The following is a 21,420-nucleotide window of genomic DNA, read 5'->3' on the forward strand; positions in this document are numbered from 1 at the left end:
TACTCACATTGCCTCTGGTGGTTAGAGCTGGCACACCGGTGACACCCCGTCGCCTCCACTAGCTACTCACACTGCCTCTCGTGGTTAGAGCTTGTGCACCGGTGACACCCCATCCCCTCCATTAGCTACTCACACTGCCTCTCGTGGTTAGTGCTTGTGCACCGGTGATACCCCATCCCCTCCACTAGCTACTCACACTGCCTCTCGTGGTTAGAGCTCGCGCACCGGTGACACCCCATCCCCTCCACTAGCTACTCACAGTGCCTCTCGTGGTTGGTGCTCGCGCACCGGTGACACCCAATCCCCTCCACTAGCTACTCACACTGCCTCTCGTGGTTAGAGCTCGCACACCGATGACACCCCATCCCCTCCACTAGCTACTCAGATTGCCTCTGGTGGTTAGAGCTCGCACAACGGTGACACCCCGTCGCCTCCACTAGCTACTCACACTGCCTCTCGTGGTTAGAGCTTGTGCACCGGTGACACCCCATCCCCTCCATTAGCTACTCACACTGCCTCTCGTGGTTAGAGCTTGCGCCCCGGTGACACCCATCCCCTCCACTAGCTACTCACACTGCCTCTCGTGGTTAGAGCTCACGCACCAGTGACACCCCATCCCCTCCACTAGCTACTCACACTGCCTCTTGTGGTTAGAGCTCGAGCACCGGTGACACCCCATCCCCTCCACTAGCTACTCACACTGCCTCTCGTGGTTAGAGCTTGTGCACTGGTGACTCCCCATCCCCTCCACTAGCTACTCACATTGCCTCTCGTGGTTAGAGCTCACGCACCAGTGACGGCCCATCCCATCCCCTCCACTAGCTACTCACACTGCCTCTCGTGGTTAGAGCTCGCGCACTGGTGACACCCCATCCCCTCCACTAGCTACTCACAGTGCCTCTCGGGGTTAGTGCTCGCGCACCGGTAACTCCCCATCCCCTCCGCTAGCTACTCACACTGCCTCTGTAGGTTAGTGCTCATGCACCGCTGACACCCCATCCCCTCCACTAGCTACTCACAGTGCCTCTCGTGGTTAGTGCTCACGCACCAGTAACTCCCCATCCCCTGCACTAGCTACTCACACTGCCTCTCGTGGTTAGTGCTCGCGCACCGGTGACACCCCATCTCCTCCACTAGCTACTCACAGTGACTCTTGTGGTTAGAGCTTGCTCACCGGTGATACCCCATCCCCTCCAGTAGCTACTCACACTGCCTCTCGTGGTTAGAGCTCATGCACCGGTGACACCGCATCCCCTCCACTAGCTACTCACACTGCCTCTCATGGTTAGAGCTCGCGCACTGGTGACTCCCCATCCCCTCCACCAGCTACTTGCAGTGCCTCTCGTGGATAGTGTGCATGCACCAGTGACACCTCATCCCCTCCACTAGCTACTCACACTGCCTCTCGTGGTTAGAGCTTGCGCACCGGTGACACCCCATCCCCTTGACTAGCTACTCACACTGCCTCTCGTGGTTAGAGCTCGTGCACCGGTGACACCCCATCCCCTCCATTAGCTACTCACACTGCCTCTCGTGGTTAGTGCTTGTGCCCCGGTGATACCCCATCCCCTCCACTAGCTACTCACACTTCCTCTCGTGGTTAGAGCTTGCGCACCGGTGACACCACATCCCCTCCACTAGCTACTCACAGTGCCTCTCGTGGTTGGTGCTTATGCACCGGTGACACCCCATCCCCTTCACTAGCTACTCACACTGCCTCTCGTGGTTAGAGCTTGCGCACCGGTGACACTCCACCCCCTCCACTAGCTACGCACAGTGCCTCTCGTGGTTAGAGCTTGCGCACCAGTGACACCCCATCCCTTCCACTAGCTACTCACACTGCTTCTCGTGGTTAGTGCTTGCGCACCGGTGATACCCCATCCCCTCCACTATCTACTCACACTTCCTCTCGTGGTTAGAGCTTGCGCACCTGTGACACCACATCCCCTCCACTAGCTACTCACAGTGCCTCTCGTGGTTGGTGCTTATGCACCGGTGACACCCCATCCCCTTCACTAGCTACTCACACTGCCTCTCGTGGTTAGAGCTTGCGCACCGGTGACACTCCACCCCCTCCACTAGCTATGCACAGTGCCTCTCGTGGTTAGAGCTCGCGCACCAGTGACACCCCATCCCTTCCACTAGCTACTCACACTGCCTCTCGTGGTTAGAGCTTGCGCACCGGTGACACCCCGTCCCCTCCACTAGCTACTCACACAGTATCTCGTGGTTAGAGCTCACACACCGGTGACACCTCATCCCCTCCACTAGCTACTCACATTGCTTCTGGTGGTTAGAGCTCGCACACCGGTGACACCCCGTCGCCTCCACTAGCTACTCACACTGCCTCTCGTGGTTAGAGCTTGTGCACCGGTGACACCCCATCCCCTCCATTAGCTACTCACACTGCCTCTCGTGGTTAGTGCTTGTGCCCCGGTGATACCCCATCCCCTCCACTAGCTACTCACACTTCCTCTCGTGGTTAGAGCTTGCGCACCGGTGACACCACATCCCCTCCACTAGCTACTCACAGTGCCTCTTGTGGTTAGAGCTCGAGCACCGGTGACACCCCATCCCCTCCACTAGCTACTCACACTGCCTCTCGTGGTTAGAGCTTGTGCACTGGTGACTCCCCATCCCCTCCACTAGCTACTCACATTGCCTCTCGTGGTTAGAGCTCACGCACCAGTGACGGCCCATCCCATCCCCTCCACTAGCTACTCACACTGCCTCTCGTGGTTAGAGCTCGCGCACTGGTGACACCCCATCCCCTCCACTAGCTACTCACAGTGCCTCTCGTGGTTAGTGCTCGCGCACCGGTAACTCCCCATCCCCTCCGCTAGCTACTCACACTGCCTCTGTAGGTTAGTGCTCATGCACCGCTGACACCCCATCCCCTCCACTAGCTACTCACAGTGCCTCTCGTGGTTAGTGCTCACGCACCAGTAACTCCCCATCCCCTGCACTAGCTACTCACACTGCCTCTCGTGGTTAGTGCTCGCGCACCGGTGACACCCCATCTCCTCCACTAGCTACTCACAGTGACTCTCGTGGTTAGAGCTTGCTCACCGGTGATACCCCATCCCCTCCAGTAGCTACTCACACTGCCTCTCGTGGTTAGAGCTCATGCACTGGTGACACCGCATCCCCTCCACTAGCTACTCACACTGCCTCTCATGGTTAGAGCTCGCGCACTGGTGACTCCCCATCCCCTCCACCAGCTACTTGCAGTGCCTCTCGTGGATAGTGTGCATGCACCAGTGACACCTCATCCCCTCCACTAGCTACTCACACTGCCTCTCGTGGTTAGAGCTTGCGCACCGGTGACACCCCATCCCCTTGACTAGCTACTCACACTGCCTCTCGTGGTTAGAGCTCGTGCACCGGTGACACCCCATCCCCTCCATTAGCTACTCACACTGCCTCTCGTGGTTAGTGCTTGTGCCCCGGTGATACCCCATCCCCTCCACTAGCTACTCACACTTCCTCTCGTGGTTAGAGCTTGCGCACCGGTGACACCACATCCCCTCCACTAGCTACTCACAGTGCCTCTCGTGGTTGGTGCTTATGCACCGGTGACACCCCATCCCCTTCACTAGCTACTCACACTGCCTCTCGTGGTTAGAGCTTGCGCACCGGTGACACTCCACCCCCTCCACTAGCTACGCACAGTGCCTCTCGTGGTTAGAGCTTGCGCACCAGTGACACCCCATCCCTTCCACTAGCTACTCACACTGCTTCTCGTGGTTAGTGCTTGCGCACCGGTGATACCCCATCCCCTCCACTATCTACTCACACTTCCTCTCGTGGTTAGAGCTTGCGCACCTGTGACACCACATCCCCTCCACTAGCTACTCACAGTGCCTCTCGTGGTTGGTGCTTATGCACCGGTGACACCCCATCCCCTTCACTAGCTACTCACACTGCCTCTTGTGGTTAGAGCTTGCGCACCGGTGACACTCCACCCCCTCCACTAGCTATGCACAGTGCCTCTCGTGGTTAGAGCTCGCGCACCAGTGACACCCCATCCCTTCCACTAGCTACTCACACTGCCTCTCGTGGTTAGAGCTTGCGCACCGGTGACACCCCGTCCCCTCCACTAGCTACTCACACAGTATCTCGTGGTTAGAGCTCACACACCGGTGACACCTCATCCCCTCCACTAGCTACTCACATTGCTTCTGGTGGTTAGAGCTCGCACACCGGTGACACCCCGTCGCCTCCACTAGCTACTCACACTGCCTCTCGTGGTTAGAGCTTGTGCACCGGTGACACCCCATCCCCTCCATTAGCTACTCACACTGCCTCTCGTGGTTAGTGCTTGTGCCCCGGTGATACCCCATCCCCTCCACTAGCTACTCACACTTCCTCTCGTGGTTAGAGCTTGCGCACCGGTGACACCACATCCCCTCCACTAGCTACTCACAGTGCCTCTCGTGGTTGGTGCTTATGCACCGGTGACACCCCATCCCCTCCACTAGCTACGCACAGTGCCTCTCGTGGTTAGAGCTTGCGCACCAGTGACACCCCATCCCTTCCACTAGCTACTCACACTGCCTCTCATGGTTAGAGCTTGTGCACCGGTGACACCCCATCCCCTCAACTAGCTACTCACACTGCCTCTCGTGGTTAGAGCTTGCGCACCGGTGACACCCCATCCCCGCCACTAGCTACTCACACTGCCTCTCGTAGTTAGAGCTCATGCACCGGTGACATCCCATCCCCTCAACTAGCTACTCACACTGCCTCTCGTGGTTAGACCTCGTGCACCGGTGACTCCCCATCCCCTCCACCAGCTACTTGCAGTGCCTCTCGTGGATAGTGTGCACGCACCAGTGACACCTCATCCCCTCCACTAGCTACTCACACTGCCTCTCATGGTTAGAGCTTGCGCACCGGTGACACCCCATCCCCTCGACTAGCTACTCACACTGCCTCTCGTGGTTAGAGCTCGCGCACCGGTGACACCCCATCCCCTCCACTAGCTACTCACACTGCCTCTCGTGGTTGGTGCTCGCGCACCGGTGACACCCCATCCCCTCCACTAGCTACTCACACTGCCTCTCGTGGTTGGAGCTCATGCACCGTTGACACCCCATCCCTTCCACTAGCTACTCAAACTGCCTCTCGTGGTTGGGGCTCGCGCACCGCTGACACTCCACCCCCTCCACTAGCTACTCACACTGCCTCTCGTGGTTGGTGCTCGCGCACCGGTGACACCCCATCCCCTCCACTAGCTACTCACAGTGCCTCTCGTGGTTAGAGTTTGCGCACCGGTGACACTCCACCCCCTACACTAGCTACTCACACTGCCTCTCGTGGTTAGAGTTCGCACACCGGTGACACTCCACCCTCTCCACTAGCTACTCACAGTGCCTCTCCTGCTTAGAGTTTGCGCACCGGTGACACTCCACCCCCTCCACTAGCTACTCACACTGCCTCTCGTGGTTGGTGCTGGCACACCAGTGACACCCCATCCCCTTGACTAGCTACTCACACTGCCTCTCGTGGTTGCTGCACGTGCACCGGTGACACCCCATCCGGAGTACTATGTTCACTAATGTCTCCACTCACCAGTAGTGCTGTAAATTGAAACACATTACTCTGGAAACCTCCTCCCACGAACTGGCGTAGCAAGGGTTAGGGGGGGCTAGAGGCTTGTGTGGGCAGAGCCCCTGCCCAGGCTGAGCAGCGCCTGTTCTCTTTAAGGAACCCGATGCTGGCGATTTGCATAATAGCAGGGATCATTTTTGAGATATAAAAATGACCGCATTATTTTATATTTTAAATATGTCTGGCATAGCGATTCAAGCTTGACACTCTTCAGAGCAAGTAACGCAAACTGGGCTCCCTTTTCCTTTCATTTGTCACAATGCTCGCCCTAACATAAATCACAAGACGTATATATTCATTCGGATAGACTGGCACTGGATGCGAGCCTTGGACTGTTTACTCACAGAGCTAATGCATTCATCATGCAGTCTTGCTTGTGCAACTCTGCAGAAGTGCAGCTCGTGGGTGGCAGAGGAAGCCCCAGCACAGGAGCACATGGGGACTGCTGGGCTACTAGCCCGAATGGTTGGGCCTTGAGCCTCCACGTAACAGCACTGTGGCAAGCAGGGCTCGAGTGCTAAAAAAGAAAAGAAAGTGGGGGGACTCTGGCGTACGCAGTGGGGTGCGTGACGTCACATGCACTCAGCGTAAACTGAAAGACATTTGCATATTTCATTTTAAGATGTCTTTCCCAACTCAAGAAAGTCCACAGGACAAATAGGCGTTTCCCAAGAGAACATGATTTCCTAAAACATTGATTGCTAAATAGAAAAGGTGTGCACCTTTTATAATGTGCCCTGGATAACAAAGTCAATATGAGTGTTTCAGAAGCATTTGATCAAAGGTTCTTGTAGTCTCACGGTTAAGTTTCTTGCCTCAAAGCCGTGTGACAGGCGTTTGAATCCTGGACACGATACTTTGTTATCCAGTGGAAGTCGTACGTTTTTAATTAAAACAACGATTCAATTAAAAACCCATAGGGGGGACATCGTCCGACCCCTATATAAAAATAATCGGTGGATGATGTCCAATGGTGGGATTTCCCGCGACTTGAGCCCTGGTGGCAAGACAAACTTTGGCAGAATACAGCTCTGTTTTGTTCCTGCCCATTTCCTACCCTGCTCACTGTTAAAACTTCATCTGGAGGATTGTGTCCAGTCATTGGTGAGCCTTGTCTGGAGGATTGAGCCCACTCATTAGTGAGCCTTATCTGGAGGACTGTGTCCACTCATTGGTGAGTCTTGTCTGAAGGATTGAGCCCACTCATCAGTGAGCCTTGTCTGGAGGACTGTGTCCAGTCATTGGTGAGCCTTGTCTGAAGGATTGAGCCCACTCATTGGTGAGCCTTGTCTGGAGGACTGTGTCTAGTCATTGGTGATCCTTGTCTGGAGGATTGAGCCCACTCATTAGTGAGCCTTGTCTGGAGGACTATGTCCAGTCATTCCTTAGGGAGCCTTGTCTGGAGGATTGTGTCCAGTCATTGGTGAGCCTTGTCTGGAGGATTGAACCCACTCATTAGTGAGCCCTGTCTGCACGAGTGTGTTCAGTCATTAGTGAACATTGTCTGGAGGACTGGGTCCAGTCATTAGTGCGCCTTGTCTGGAGGATTGTGTCCAGCCATTAGTGAGCCTTGTCTGGAGGATTGCATCCGGTCATTGGTGAGCCTTGTCTGGAGGATTGAACCCACTCATTAGTGAGCCCTTTCTGCACGAGTGTGTTCAGTCATTAGTAAACCTTGTCTGGAGGACTGGGTCCAGTAATCAGTGTGCTTTATCTGGAGGATTTTGTCCACCCTTTAGTGAGCCTTGTCTGGAGGATTGCATCCGGTCATTGGTGAACCTTGTATTGAGGATTGTGTCCAGTCATTAGTGAGCCTTGTCTGGAGGATTGTGCCCACTCATTAGTGAACATTGTCTGGAAGACTGTGCCCACTCATTGGTGAGCCTTGTCTGGAGGATTGAGCCCACTCATTAGTGAGCCCCTCTGGAGGAGTGTGTCCAGTCATTAGTGAGCCCTGTCTGGAGGACTGTGTCCACTCATTGGTGAGCCTTGTCTGGAGGATTGTGTCCAGTCATTGGTGAGTCTTGTCTGGAGGATTGACCCCACTCATTGGTGAGCCCTTTCTGGAGGATTGTGCCCACTCATTGGTGAGCCTTGTCTGGAGGACTGAGCCCACTCATTAGTGAACCTGTCTGGAGGATTGTGTCCACTCATTGGTGAGCCTTGTCTGGAGGACTGTGTCCAGTCATTGGCAAGCCTTGTCTGAAGGATTGGGCCCACTCATTGGTGAGCCTTGTCTGGAGGACTGTGTCTAGTCATTGGTGATCTTTGTCTGGAGGATTGAGCCCACTCATTAGTGAGCCTTGTCTGGAGGACTGTGTCCAGTCATTCCTTAGGAAGCCTTGTCTGGAAGATTGTGTCCAGTCATTGGTGAGCCTTGTCTGGAGGATTGAGCCCACTCATTAGTGAGCCCTGTCGGCAAGAGTGTGTTCAGTCATTAGTGAACCTTGTCTGGAGGACTTTGTCCAGTTATTAGTGCGCCCTTCCTGGAGGATTGTCTCCAGTCATTCATTAGGGAGCCTTGTCTGGAGGATTGTGTCCAGTCATTGGTGAGCCTTGTCTGGAGGATTGAACCCACTCATTAGTGAGCCCTGTCTGCACGAGTGTGTTCAGTCATTAGTGAACATTGTCTGGAGGACTGGGTCCAGTCATTAGTGTGCCTTGTCTGGAGGATTGTGTCCAGCCATTAGTGAGCCTTGTCTGGAGGATTGCATCCGGTCATTGGTGAGCCTTGTCTGGAGGATTGAACCCACTCATTAGTGAGCCCTTTCTGCACGAGTGTGTTCAGTCATTAGTGAACCTTGTCTGGAGGACTGGGTCCAGTCATTAGTGTGCCTTGTCTGGAGGATTGTGTCCAGCCATTAGTGAGCCTTGTCTGGAGGATTGCATCCGGTCATTGGTGAACCTTGTATTGAGGATTGTGTCCAGTCATTAGTGAGCCTTGTCTGGAGGATTGTGCCCACTCATTAGTGAGCATTGTCTGGAAGACTGTGCCCACTCATTGGTGAGCCTTGTCTGGAGGATTGAGCCCACTCATTAGTGAGCCCCTCTGGAGGAGTGTGTCCAGTCATTAGTGAGCCCTGTCTGGAGGACTGTGTCCACTCATTAGTGAGCCTTGTCTGAAGGATTGTGTCCAGTCATTGGTGAGTCTTGTCTGGAGGATTGATCCCACTCATTGGTGAGCCCTTTCTGGAGGATTGTGCCTACTCATTGGTGAGCCTTGTCTGGAGCACTGAGCCCACTCATTAGTGAACCTGTCTGGAGGATTGTGTCCACTCATTGGTGAGCCTTGTCTGGAGGACTGTGTCCAGTCATTGGCAAGCCTTGTCTGAAGGATTGAGCCCACTCACTGGTGAGCCTTGTCTGGAGGACTGTGTCTAGTCATTGGTGATCCTTGTCTGGAGGATTGAGCCCACTCATTAGTGAGCCTTGTCTGGAGGACTGTGTCCAGTCATTCCTTGGGAAGTCTTGTGTGGAAGATTGTGTCCAGTCATTGGTGAGCCTTGTATGGAGGATTGAGCCCACTCATTAGTGAGCCCTGTCGGCAAGAGTGTGTTCAGTCATTAGTGAACCTTGTCTGGAGGACTGTGTCCAGTCATTAGTGTGCCTTGTCTGGAGGATTGTGTCCAGCCATTGGTGAGCCTTGTCTGGAGGATTGCATCTGGTCATTGGTGAACCTTGTATTGAGGATTGTGTCCAGTCATTAGTGAGCCTTGTCTGGAGGATTGTGCACACTCATTGGTGAGCCTTGTCTGAAAGATTGAGCCCACTCATTAGTGAGCCCTGTCGGCAAGAGTGTGTTCAGTCATTAGTGAACCTTGTCTGGAGGACTTTGTCCAGTTATTAGTGCGCCCTTCCTGGAGGATTGTCTCCAGTCATTCATTAGGGAGCCTTGTCTGGAGGATTGTGTCCAGTCATTGGTGAGCCTTGTCTGGAGGATTGAACCCACTCATTAGTGAGCCCTGTCTGCACGAGTGTGTTCAGTCATTAGTGAACATTGTCTGGAGGACTGGGTCCAGTCATTAGTGTGCCTTGTCTGGAGGATTGTGTCCAGCCATTAGTGAGCCTTGTCTGGAGGATTGCATCCGGTCATTGGTGAGCCTTGTCTGGAGGATTGAACCCACTCATTAGTGAGCCCTTTCTGCACGAGTGTGTTCAGTCATTAGTGAACCTTGTCTGGAGGACTGGGTCCAGTCATTAGTGTGCCTTGTCTGGAGGATTGTGTCCAGCCATTAGTGAGCCTTGTCTGGAGGATTGCATCCGGTCATTGGTGAACCTTGTATTGAGGATTGTGTCCAGTCATTAGTGAGCCTTGTCTGGAGGATTGTGCCCACTCATTAGTGAGCATTGTCTGGAAGACTGTGCCCACTCATTGGTGAGCCTTGTCTGGAGGATTGAGCCCACTCATTAGTGAGCCCCTCTGGAGGAGTGTGTCCAGTCATTAGTGAGCCCTGTCTGGAGGACTGTGTCCACTCATTAGTGAGCCTTGTCTGAAGGATTGTGTCCAGTCATTGGTGAGTCTTGTCTGGAGGATTGATCCCACTCATTGGTGAGCCCTTTCTGGAGGATTGTGCCTACTCATTGGTAAGCCTTGTCTGGAGCACTGAGCCCACTCATTAGTGAACCTGTCTGGAGGATTGTGTCCACTCATTGGTGAGCCTTGTCTGGAGGACTGTGTCCAGTCATTGGCAAGCCTTGTCTGAAGGATTGAGCCCACTCACTGGTGAGCCTTGTCTGGAGGACTGTGTCTAGTCATTGGTGATCCTTGTCTGGAGGATTGAGCCCACTCATTAGTGAGCCTTGTCTGGAGGACTGTGTCCAGTCATTCCTTGGGAAGTCTTGTGTGGAAGATTGTGTCCAGTCATTGGTGAGCCTTGTATGGAGGATTGAGCCCACTCATTAGTGAGCCCTGTCGGCAAGAGTGTGTTCAGTCATTAGTGAACCTTGTCTGGAGGACTTTGTCCAGTTATTAGTGCGCCCTTCCTGGAGGATTGTCTCCAGTCATTCATTAGGGAGCCTTGTCTGGAGGATTGTGTCCAGTCATTGGTGAGCCTTGTCTGGAGGATTGAACCCACTCATTAGTGAGCCCTGTCTGCACGAGTGTGTTCAGTCATTAGTGAACCTTGTCTGGAGGACTGTGTCCAGTCATTAGTGTGCCTTGTCTGGAGGATTGTGTCCAGCCATTGGTGAGCCTTGTCTGGAGGATTGCATCTGGTCATTGGTGAACCTTGTATTGAGGATTGTGTCCAGTCATTAGTGAGCCTTGTCTGGAGGATTGTGCACACTCATTGGTGAGCCTTGTCTGAAAGATTGAGCCCACTCATTAGTGAGCCCCTCTGGAGCAGTGTGTCCAGTCATTAGTGAGCCCTGTCTGGAGGACTGTGTCCACTCATTAGTGGGCCTTGTCTGGAGGATTGTGTCCAGTCATTGGTGAGTCTTGTCTGGAGGATTGAGCCCTCTCATTAGTGAGCCCCTCTGGAGCAGTGTGTCCAGTCATTAGTGAGCATTGTCTGGAAGTCTGTGCCCACTCATTGGTGAGCCTTGTCTGGAGGATTGAGCCCACTCATTAGTGAACCTGTCTGGAGGAGTGTGTCCCGTCATTAGTGAGCCCTGTCTGGAGGACTGTGTCCAGCCATTAGTGAGCCTTGTCTGGAGGATTGTCTTCAGTCATTGGTGAGCCTTGTCTGAAGGACTGTGTCCAGTCATTAGTGAGCCTTGTCTGGAGGATTGTGTCCGGTCATTGGTGAGCCTTGTCTTGAGGATTGTGTCCAGTCATTGGTGAAGTCTCATCAGGAGTTCTGAGTCTCCTCATGGGTGGTGCTTCACCTAGAGTATTGTGCCCACTTATTGGTGAACTCCTTGTGCTACTGTGGCCATTAATTACTAAGAGGTCTTCTCTAGTACTGTGATTGCATTACTAAGAGCTAGCCTACATCACTGTTAATAGATCTCCTGTAGTAATGTAACCACATATTGCTAGGTGCTCCCCTGCAGAGCTTTTTGAATATTGTGCCCATGCATTACTCAGAGCTGTCATGGAGTACTGTGCCCAATTATTACTGAGTCTGTGCCTGTAGTAATGTGCCAATTTATCACAAGAAACTCACCCATGGTACTGCACCCATTTGTTACTAAGAGCTCTACTGCTGTACGATGCTCATTTATTACAAAGTTCTCTCCTGTGGCAGTTTTCCCATTAATTGCTAAGAACTCTCCTCTAGTACTGTGCCCATTTATTAATAAGTGATACCTGGTAGTACTGTGTTAAGTGTTTTCCTGCAGCTCTGTTCCCATTTCTTACTAAGAGTTTGTGTGTGCCAATTAATTACTAAGCTCTCCTGAATAAAATGCCCATGTATTGTTAAGATCTCACCTGCAGTACTGTGTCCATGTATTACCAAGAGCCGTTATGAAGTACTGTGCCCATTTATTGATGGGAACTACCCTGCTGTATGGTGCTCATGAATTACTAAGAGGTTTCCCTGAATATTGTGCCCATGTATTACTGAGCTGTCCTGTACTACTGTGCCCTTATGTTACTAAGTGTGCTCCGGTAGTACTGTGACCATTTATCACAAGGAACTCTCCTAAGGTACTGCACCCATTTGTTACTAAGAGCTCTACTGCAGTACGGTGTCCATTTATTACAAAGTGCTCTCCTGTGGTACTGTAGAGGGGGAGCCAAGTACCCACACTGAAAGCTCCTCCCCCATGTTGCCTATATGTTGGGAACCCGGAGTGTGAGACACGCGCTGCACCAGTGAAACTACTCTGTACCACAAAGGATCATGGATGCAAGATTCACATTAAGGAAGCCATACATGCACTCTCGAATATATGATGGTCATTTGAATAAAATCCCCAAGGAAGTGGTTCAAGCGAGCACGGGAGCAGACTGGTGACGTCATACAGAGCAGAAATGACGCACCTAGAAGAAGCTGACCATTTCATACATTATATGGAATCAAAGGAGAAGGTGTCAAAGATGAGCAACATTTCAGGCTCAAGATGAAGATGCTCATGCTACAGAGATAATGAAGATATTAAGTCATTTTACAATTGTACAGTTGCAGTAACACAAGCAGACAAAGAATTCTTGAGGCTGGCTACATAGTGAATTAGTATGTGACGATGCGCCATTGTATATGCATAGGAACGTATGGACTACAGATATTCCACAGCGTACTTTTAGCAGAGTCTTGGCTCCATGGACAGAAGGGCTCATTTTAGTGTGGCACAGTTGGTAAAAACAGCCTAAATCAGGAGGTGAATTGAAGAAAGGCTTGATTGGCCCAGTATCAAGAAGTCAAGGCCACCATTAGCCAGGATGTTCTCACAGAAGCTACAAATAACGTGTGAATAGAACAAACTCTTGCTGAGGTGAAATGGAAAAATACTGAAGACGTCCGCGATTCATCATTTAATAGAGTTTAATAAAACAAAATGCTCTAAAACATGGTCCTCAGTCTCATGGTCGGACGGAAATAGACAATGGGTTGAGCTGAATCGAAACTGGGAGGTAAGGGATGTCTGTGCTCCCTTTTATTCTCAGGCATGAAGAACAAACTGAAGGCCAATCTTCAAAGGGCTAATTGACTGGCAGACAGTAGAGTGATGATGGACAGTGGGCTAATGAGGTGGGAAGCTATGGTTATGACCAGCCCACCAGGCACCTGGGTGCCTGTCTGTGTGCTGCTGACGCAGGTGCAATATTACAAAGGGGTACGAGGGTGCCAAACAATTATAGAGAGCTGTTTAATAGAGAGCCCTATAGTTTGTATAACCAATGGGACATTGTGTATTTGATGACGTTCGTAGTGACTTGCACTTGGGATGGGCTTAGTTGCCCACCTGATCTTAGAAACCCAATCACCCTCCCAAACCAGTATGGAACGTATACCTAGATGTTCCCTGTAATCCTGTCACACTCCTGCATAGGTTTTTGTAGTTTGCCATGTAGGTTGCCATCAATGATGACGAGTTTGTAGTATAAAAGCTATGTTTCTTATAAAAATGCATTGAGTAAGAAGATCTAGTTTTCGTTGTTCTTTGTACTCCCTGTTTTAGATAATTGAGAATAAAACAGTTACTTTGCCAACTTCCTGAGTGATTTTTGATGTTTGAGTATATTCTGCATCCCCATCCATCTCTGAGTATTGCTACCCCGTCTTAAAGGGCCTAGTGTTGGATACACGGGTTCAGTACTGTGTCCATTTATTACTAAGAGCCCTCCTGTAGTAATGTGCACATTTATCACTATCTCCCTGATAATACTTCACCCATTTGTTACTAAGAGATCTCCTGCATTACTGTGTCCATTTATTAAAAAGTTTTCTTCGGTGGGGCCCTGCCCATTTGTTACTAAGAACTCTCCAGCAGTTCTATGCCTATTTATTAATACATGCTCTCCTGTGCTATTGTGTCTATTTAAGAGCCCACCTGGGGTACTGTGCTAATATGTTACTAAGAGCCCACCTACAGTAGAGCACCTACTTTAAAATAAAAAGAGTCATATGTGCCTATTTATTACTAGGGGCTCACCTGTAGCACTGCACCCATTTTTATCAAGAGCCCTCCCATAGTGCTAATCCCATTTGTTACTAAGAGCCCCTCACCAGTACTGTGACTGTGCCTATTTATTACTAAAAGTGTTCCTGTTGTATTGGGTCTGTTTAGTAGCTCACCTGGAATACTGTGCTAATTTGTTACTAAGAGCCCACCTGCAGTACTGCACATACTTTTTTTAAAAATAAGAGCTGTTCTCTGTGTCTGTTTACCACTAAGAGCTCACCTCTAGTTCAGTGCCCATTTTTACTTAGAGCTCTTCTGTAGCACTGCAAGTATTTGTTACTAAGAGCTCGCCAGCAGTTTATTGGAAAACGTTCTTTCGGTAGCTCACCTGAGTCTGATGTCCATTAATTTAATTGCCTTCAGCACATGGAAATAGTTATTGACCTCCTCTCAGCCAATCAAAATGTTTAAAGTGCAATCAATAACTACTGGTATTGACTGCATTCTGACCATTCTGTCTTCAAAAGTTGATGGAGAAACAACAATATGACTTTCACCCTAGAGGCGGGGAGCAGACATGGCCAGTAGCAGCCCACCAGCCCAAGCCAAGGTAGGCCATTGGCGTAACGGGGGACCCCGCAACCCCCACAGTGTGAGAGGCCCCACCACTACATGTCCTGGGAGGGGGCCCCCATGGACTTTAAAAAAAAATAATCTTTTTTTTGTAGTCACACTGCCTTCATAAAGAAACTATTTCTATTACACAGTAACAGAAATAATTTCTTTATGAAGACAGAGTGACTACAAAAAGAAATTATTTCTTTTTGAAGTTTGAGGGCTCTCCCACCCCATGACATGGAAGCCTCTACGCTGGAGGCCTCCATGTCATCTGGTGGGGGGAGCTCTATGACTTAAAAAAGAAATAGTTTCTTTTTTAAGTCATTTTTGAAGTCACTCTGCCTTCATAAAGAAATCATTTCCATTATCGTTCGGTCCTTAATGGAAATAATTTATTTATGAAGTCGGAGTGACTTCAAAAAGAAACCATTTCTTTTTGAAGTAATAGGGCTCCCCTCAACCCCATGACATATGTGTGTGTGAGTGTATGGTGAAAGGGTGCACACTTACATGTATGGGTGGCTGCCTGCGTGAGTGCATGGTGAAAAAGTGCACACTGTATAGGTGGCTGCCTGTGTGAGTGTATGGTGAAAGGGTGCACAATTAAATTTATGGATGGCTGGGTGTGCGTGTCGAGTGTATGATGAAAGGGTGCACACTTAAATGTATAGGTGGCTGCTTGTGTGAGTGTATGGTGAAAGGGTGCACACTTAAATGTATGGGTGGCTGCCTGGGTGTGCATGTATGGTGAAAGGGTACATACTTAAATGTATGGGTGGCTGGGTGTGCGTGTGTGTGTATGGTGAATGGTGTGTTTACTTGTTTTCAGGGGTGCAACAAAACCTACATTTCAGTGAGGAGTGGAGGGGGGTGCTAACCCATCAAATGTTGGGAGAGGTGCTAACTTCATGGGCGGTGGGGAAGGGACAAACCTATTTGTGTGGAGGCATCTAACTTCTTTATGCATTCTAATGAGCCTATTCTAGAGCATCTTCAATGTTACAAGCACCCACTTAAGGACTGCTGCGAGAATGAGCCGTCCCCTGTCCACTCTCTACCCTTCCAATCACTTCCCTGGCATGCAAGTACCAAACCCACATCAAGATTTCAATTGCCTAAAGAAATATGCATTTGAATGCAGGTACTAACAGTGAAATGCTTTACATTAGTAATTGCTGGGCCTTTGTTAACAGAAAAACCTGGGTGCCGTTAAACATCTGTGTCCTGTTCTGTCCGGCAACGGCTCTGTAGGTCAGCCAGGTCAAGCCAACATAGCACAAAATTTCAGGGGGGATTTTGGGGGGAGGGCTGAAGCCCAGTCATCTCAATGGTGTTGCACCACTACTTGGGTTTAATTCCTTGGTTACTTATTGGTAATCTTCATTACTCATAGGGCAATTCTTGTTCGTCCCAGTACTTGTGTATAAGGCATTTTGCCTCATACACAAGTACTGTGAGGAGGTAGAGGGACATGGAGGTAATGCCTGGCTTAGTTACCTGTAATCTTCATTACTTCTAGTCCCACTCTTCCTCATCCCAGTACTTACCACCTAGGCTAGGAGCCTCATACGTAAGCACTGGGACAAGGAAAAGGGATGTGGAGGTAATTCTGGGCCAAAATGCTGATTTTGGGGTTTGGAGCTTGGGGTGGGAGGGTGAGGGGATGTGTGGGGGCTGGGATGGGGATTGTGCGATAAATTGTAATGGTTATCCGTGTCCGGGCTAAGCAGGCATGATATGTGGTATTAGTGGCTAGAGAGACATTTTGGTGCAGCCAGTCTAGTAATTTCTTAGTTTAGCTTGACTATTTTTTTAACTGGGCATCTCTGATAAAGCAATCCTGCTAAGTGCAATTACCTGGCTAGAATGGCATTTGGGTGCTGCCAGTCTAGCTGTTTCTCACTGTGGCATTGTATATTTTCTCAGCATTTGTGATAAAATAACCATGATAAGTGTTATTGCTTCGACTGGCATTTTGGTTCAAGCAGTTTAGGTATGTCTAAATGTGGCCTGGCATGCTTTACTGTAATATGTTATTATGTGTCTAGACTGGTCTACATTTTGCAGCCAGTTGGGCATGTGTTCATTGTGTCATGGTATTTTAAATAGCAAAGCATTTTATTAATTAAAACATTAATGTTCCTGTGCATTGTTGGTGACTTGCATGTATTGGATTTTTGGATTAGTGTTACCATACAAAACAATTGCAGACACTGGTCTTTTAGCCAATTTTTCTCAGAAAGTGTGCTGTATAATGCATTAAAACACATATATATATATCTTTCTCCTAGTGCAGTGACGTGGTGTACCCCTGCAGCAGCATGTTCCTGCGTATTACGCAAGCGTGGTAATCTAGGCCGGCCCAGAGTGTGGCGTGACCCATGATTTGTTGCCAAGTTAGTGGGGCGCTCAGCATGGCTCACAGGGGGGCTCCCAAAGTTTGCGTTACACCGCTGATGTAGGCCCAATCAAAGTGAGGGCCTTGGCAAGGGCTTTGGGCTATTACCGGCCATGTCTGCCCACCCGCCATGGGGGTGAAAGCCATACGCACCCTGGGGTTTATCCTGGGTGCAAATGTTTTTCCCCCTCAGGAGATTTGCGCTGCTTGCTCAGCCAGTCTCGAAAAGCGAAAAGAAAAATGCCTGCTGCCATGGGCAATAGGCATCACTCTGAAGTTACATCCAGCCCCATTATTAACACGATGGCATGGCAGCAGCAAGCACAGTGGCAGGGGACAAAGGCCTGCTGAGGCAATATCAATAGACCCCCCAGTGGTCTTCAAACTGTGGCACCAGTTCCCCTCACATCCCACAGCATGAAGCACCATCAAAACGAGCCTTATCTGTCTTTCATCTGAGCCTGAGGGGCCAAGAAAATAATATGCTGTCCAATATATAAATATCCACTATTATAAATATACAACTCAATAGTTTAGTAAACTATGAGGGTTTTACTTCATAGCAAAAATTGCAAACAAAATCACTTCTAGCGACACCCAATGTCAGCAAATCAAGCACAGTGACATTCTATGATTTGCCCAGGATCACACCTTTCGATAAAGTGGTGAAATCAGTATTTGGACCTAGGCTGTGATTTCAGCACTTGGCTACATATCTTTCCAGTGATAGGTCACATACATATCTTTTAAGGTTTTAGTTTCCAAAAACGAATTAATTCGATTTTCTATCAATGCCTTGAAATGTACACTAATCACATATGAAACCAACCTGACATTACATACATTGTTATAGCAATAGGTTAAGCAAAAATACACATATAGCTTTATTTTCACCACCTTGAATGCACAATTGCAGTAGTCGCCTGCAAAGGAATGTGGACCTAAAAAAATATCATTTGGTTTTAAAAAAGGGTCTTCACAGTGAAGGAGAATTCAATATAAGGTAATCTCTTTGAGACAATATTTTACACAGCATGCAGCGCCATGCTTCCCTCCCATTTATTATAACCCACCAATCACTTATTTCAAGGGACACCAGTCCTTACCCAGGCACCCAGTCTGGACCAACAACCTCTAATCAGTTTATTGAAATGAGGTTGGCACGAAGCGCAAACTGGGGGTGCTGGTGGAGCATACATTCTTATCTAAGTGGCTGCATTTTGATTGTTTCCCTGTTCATGTATCTATTGCAGCTGTGACTGTGTGTAGGTGGGCAGCTAGGGCAAGCACCGGCCCACCTCGCATCACAAATATGCTCCCCTTTTACTCCTTTCCCCCCTGCTTCTAATTTTTCCCCTAGAGCAGTCTTTTGTCCTCCTTTTTGCCTTACTAGCAATTTCCTCTATGCTATCCTACTCTTTCCTGCTCTTTTTGAACACTACAACATCCTCTGTTCTTGCCTCATTCCCTTAATCCTCCTCTTGCATTTTCCTTCTCCATTTCTGGCAAAGGTTCTTTGTTATAAAGATACTGCCCTCTTCCTCATTTTGCTGCTATTTGCATACTCATCTGCCTTCTTTCACTCAATTTTTCCCTCCCTCTTTTACCCCTGTCACACCAGTTGCCTTAACATTGCTGCCCCTCTACTGCCCATTCCTCACTCACTTGCCTCCCTTGTCTCCCTTTCTCCTGCACTCCCTCACTCTTCATTTCTCCCTGGCTCTGTAGAACTCCATTATTCCAAATTCTCCTTACCCCGCTCTATTTCCCCACCCTTTAATCCTCTTCACTCTGTGTTTGCCCTCACTATTGCGCCGTATTAACTATTGCCCCATTCTCCTGCCATTGTTCATTCTTTGTACCCATTCACCCTTTTACCCTCACCTGGATCAGTGCAATCACTTTATCTCCTGCCTTCCCTCACTCTCAGTCTCTCCCTCATGCTTCTGCCCTCATTCATTCTCCACTCTCCTGTCCCATCAGTGTTCTTGTTATCTGTTCCTTCTCTACCTTTCTCCCTCATTATCTTGCCCTTATTCCCTCTGCATTTCCATGTACTGCCCTGCAGCAGGGCCCTGTGGAGCTGGGGGAGATATGGAGGTGCTGGGCTGGAGTTAAGGGGTCATTCAAGTGCCACAAGCAGCACCCATTAAAAGGTAAGCCCTGGTATATTTTGAGATTAAAAGGTGAACTCCTTGAAGTTTGAGATGCTCAATGACATTTCAAGTGTGTGCGGTAAGAACACCGGGGAATGCACACAATGGTTCTGCCTGCTGTAGGAATTATCCTTTCATAACACCTCCTGTAACGTCCACTCCGATTACCCATTGACTTGTACCGTGTCATTTCCAACATTAGCTTCATGCTTGATCTTTCAATATTACCACTATTGACAGCAAAACCTGGCGCGGGGGCCCGACTGTCTCTAGCTAGAGTCAGACCCCCCAACACAGAAAAACGTAAACAAACTCAACTTTAAAAAAAAGTAGCATTTCTCCCTAAAGTTCATGATTGCGAACGCTGACTGCTCTAGTCTCCGCCTCCATGGCCTGCCCACCTAGGACCCGCTGTCATTTTGGCCAACCTGGTCCTTTGCCTTAAATATGCCAGTGGCTTTTACCAGCCGTTCTAACTCAATTTCTGACCGGAAGAATATGGCTTGTTGAAAGAGCCTCTTGTGAGCAAGTTGCAGAAACCCATCGAGAAATAAGGAGATTTCCTGACAAACTGGCACCTCAAAAAGGTTCCTGGGAAGAGTGTGCCAGAATTGCGTGACCAGTGGCATCCCTTGCAGAGGCAGGCTCGCCTGACACGATAGTGACTCTGGCCCGGCCTCTTTTCACCTCAGGCCAGTTCACTGCATTGCAGAAGACGGGTATAGGGTCCAGGCACTTACCCTGACACTGAGGCCGGTCCTTCCGGGGCGCGCACTTCACGTCGCCCTTAGCGCACGAGCATACGTGGCATTCATCTTTGTCCCACGTGTTGCCGTCTTCACGCTCGAGTCCTTCCCAGGTGCACTTAGGCCTCCGGCACTCGCAGGTCTCCAGGTACTTGACACGTGCCAGCAGATCGGCGTTCTAGAGGGGGAGCAGACAAGGGACGGTGAGTGCAAGCCTGGATGCAACGTGCGCACCCGCACCCTTCACAGGCCGGATTACTGGATCAAAGTAGCACACCTGCCTCCCAGTGCAAATGATCACCACCAAAGTAAGGTATCAAAACACTGCCTCTCAACACAACGAGGTCTTCCAGAGTTCTCAAGTTGCCTTGTACCATGAGAAAACCATGCAATCACGTTTATTTCTTGGCAATCTGGTATTTTGTAATCCTTAATTTAAAATGGAAAAAACGAAACTACAAGTCCCAGAATTCCAAGAAAAACAAAGGACTGGGTGGCTTTCTCGTGCATAAAACAAGAATATTTTAGAAACCATCCACATTTTAAGAAGGGTGCCGCTTTCATATGCCCTTTATGGGGTCATGATGTAATAAGGTTAGGCCCAATAGTACAACATAGGCCGATGCAATATTGGTTCCTCCAACGGGTTCGCTGTTTGAATATACGTTTAAGCAATAATTATGACAAAACATTGAGCAATTTCGGGGAGTGCTGTGAAATAGATTCAGACAAGCTTACATTGATGCAAAGTCCGGTGAAGATGCACAACTAAATGAAAATTGTAAAATGGGGACAGATATACAGAGTATGTCATTGTATAAACTACAAAGGGAGCTAACCACACACCTGAGGATATATAAGGAGATGCAGTTCTCTGTGATGAGATTCCCAGGGCCAAAATAGTGTTACATTTATATGCATTTTCGTCTGAACTTACTAGACTCCCTGGAAAGGTGGGGTCCCAAAAGAGGAATCCTAGGCAAGAAAGAATTGTCAGCTCTGTAAAAAGCCAGGGGAAGCAGAAATGCTAAAACATTGGCTGATTGGCTGTAGCGCAACACTAGAGCCGAGGAAAATGTGGTTGAGAAAGTTCAGAAGGAGATTAGAGGATTTAAACAGTGAAGTCAATAGGCTAGTCTCTTGCATGGATACTCTATCTCAAGGACCATTGCTTTAGTGAATATTTTAATAGTGATGCACAAAATGTTTGGGGGAAATGTTTTTCTCGATTAGTCCACCATAATGAAGTAGGGAAGGGAGCACTTTGCCAGATAGGTGGACAATGTAATCTTTGTGGGTTAGAAAGGGAGGCCGGATAGGTATATAGTATATGATATTATATTGTAGTGTGTGGAATTAATTAATGTCTGTAATATGT

General features: G+C 49.3%; 1 protein-coding gene across 1 annotated transcript in view; it reads right to left on the reverse strand.

Annotated features, from left to right (window-relative positions):
* KCP (kielin cysteine rich BMP regulator) overlaps positions 1–21,420 on the reverse strand; it is an 823,409-nt gene that overhangs the window by 585,327 nt on the left and 216,662 nt on the right. The window contains exon 5 of the mRNA XM_069629543.1: positions 20,037–20,220. Within this exon, the coding sequence (XP_069485644.1) occupies positions 20,037–20,220 (184 nt within the window). The remainder of the gene's footprint in view (positions 1–20,036; positions 20,221–21,420) is intronic.

This window comes from Ambystoma mexicanum, chromosome 12 (assembly GCF_040938575.1).
Source record: "Ambystoma mexicanum isolate Mex_15411 chromosome 12, UKY_AmexF1_1, whole genome shotgun sequence".
NCBI lineage: Eukaryota > Metazoa > Chordata > Amphibia > Caudata > Ambystomatidae > Ambystoma > Ambystoma mexicanum.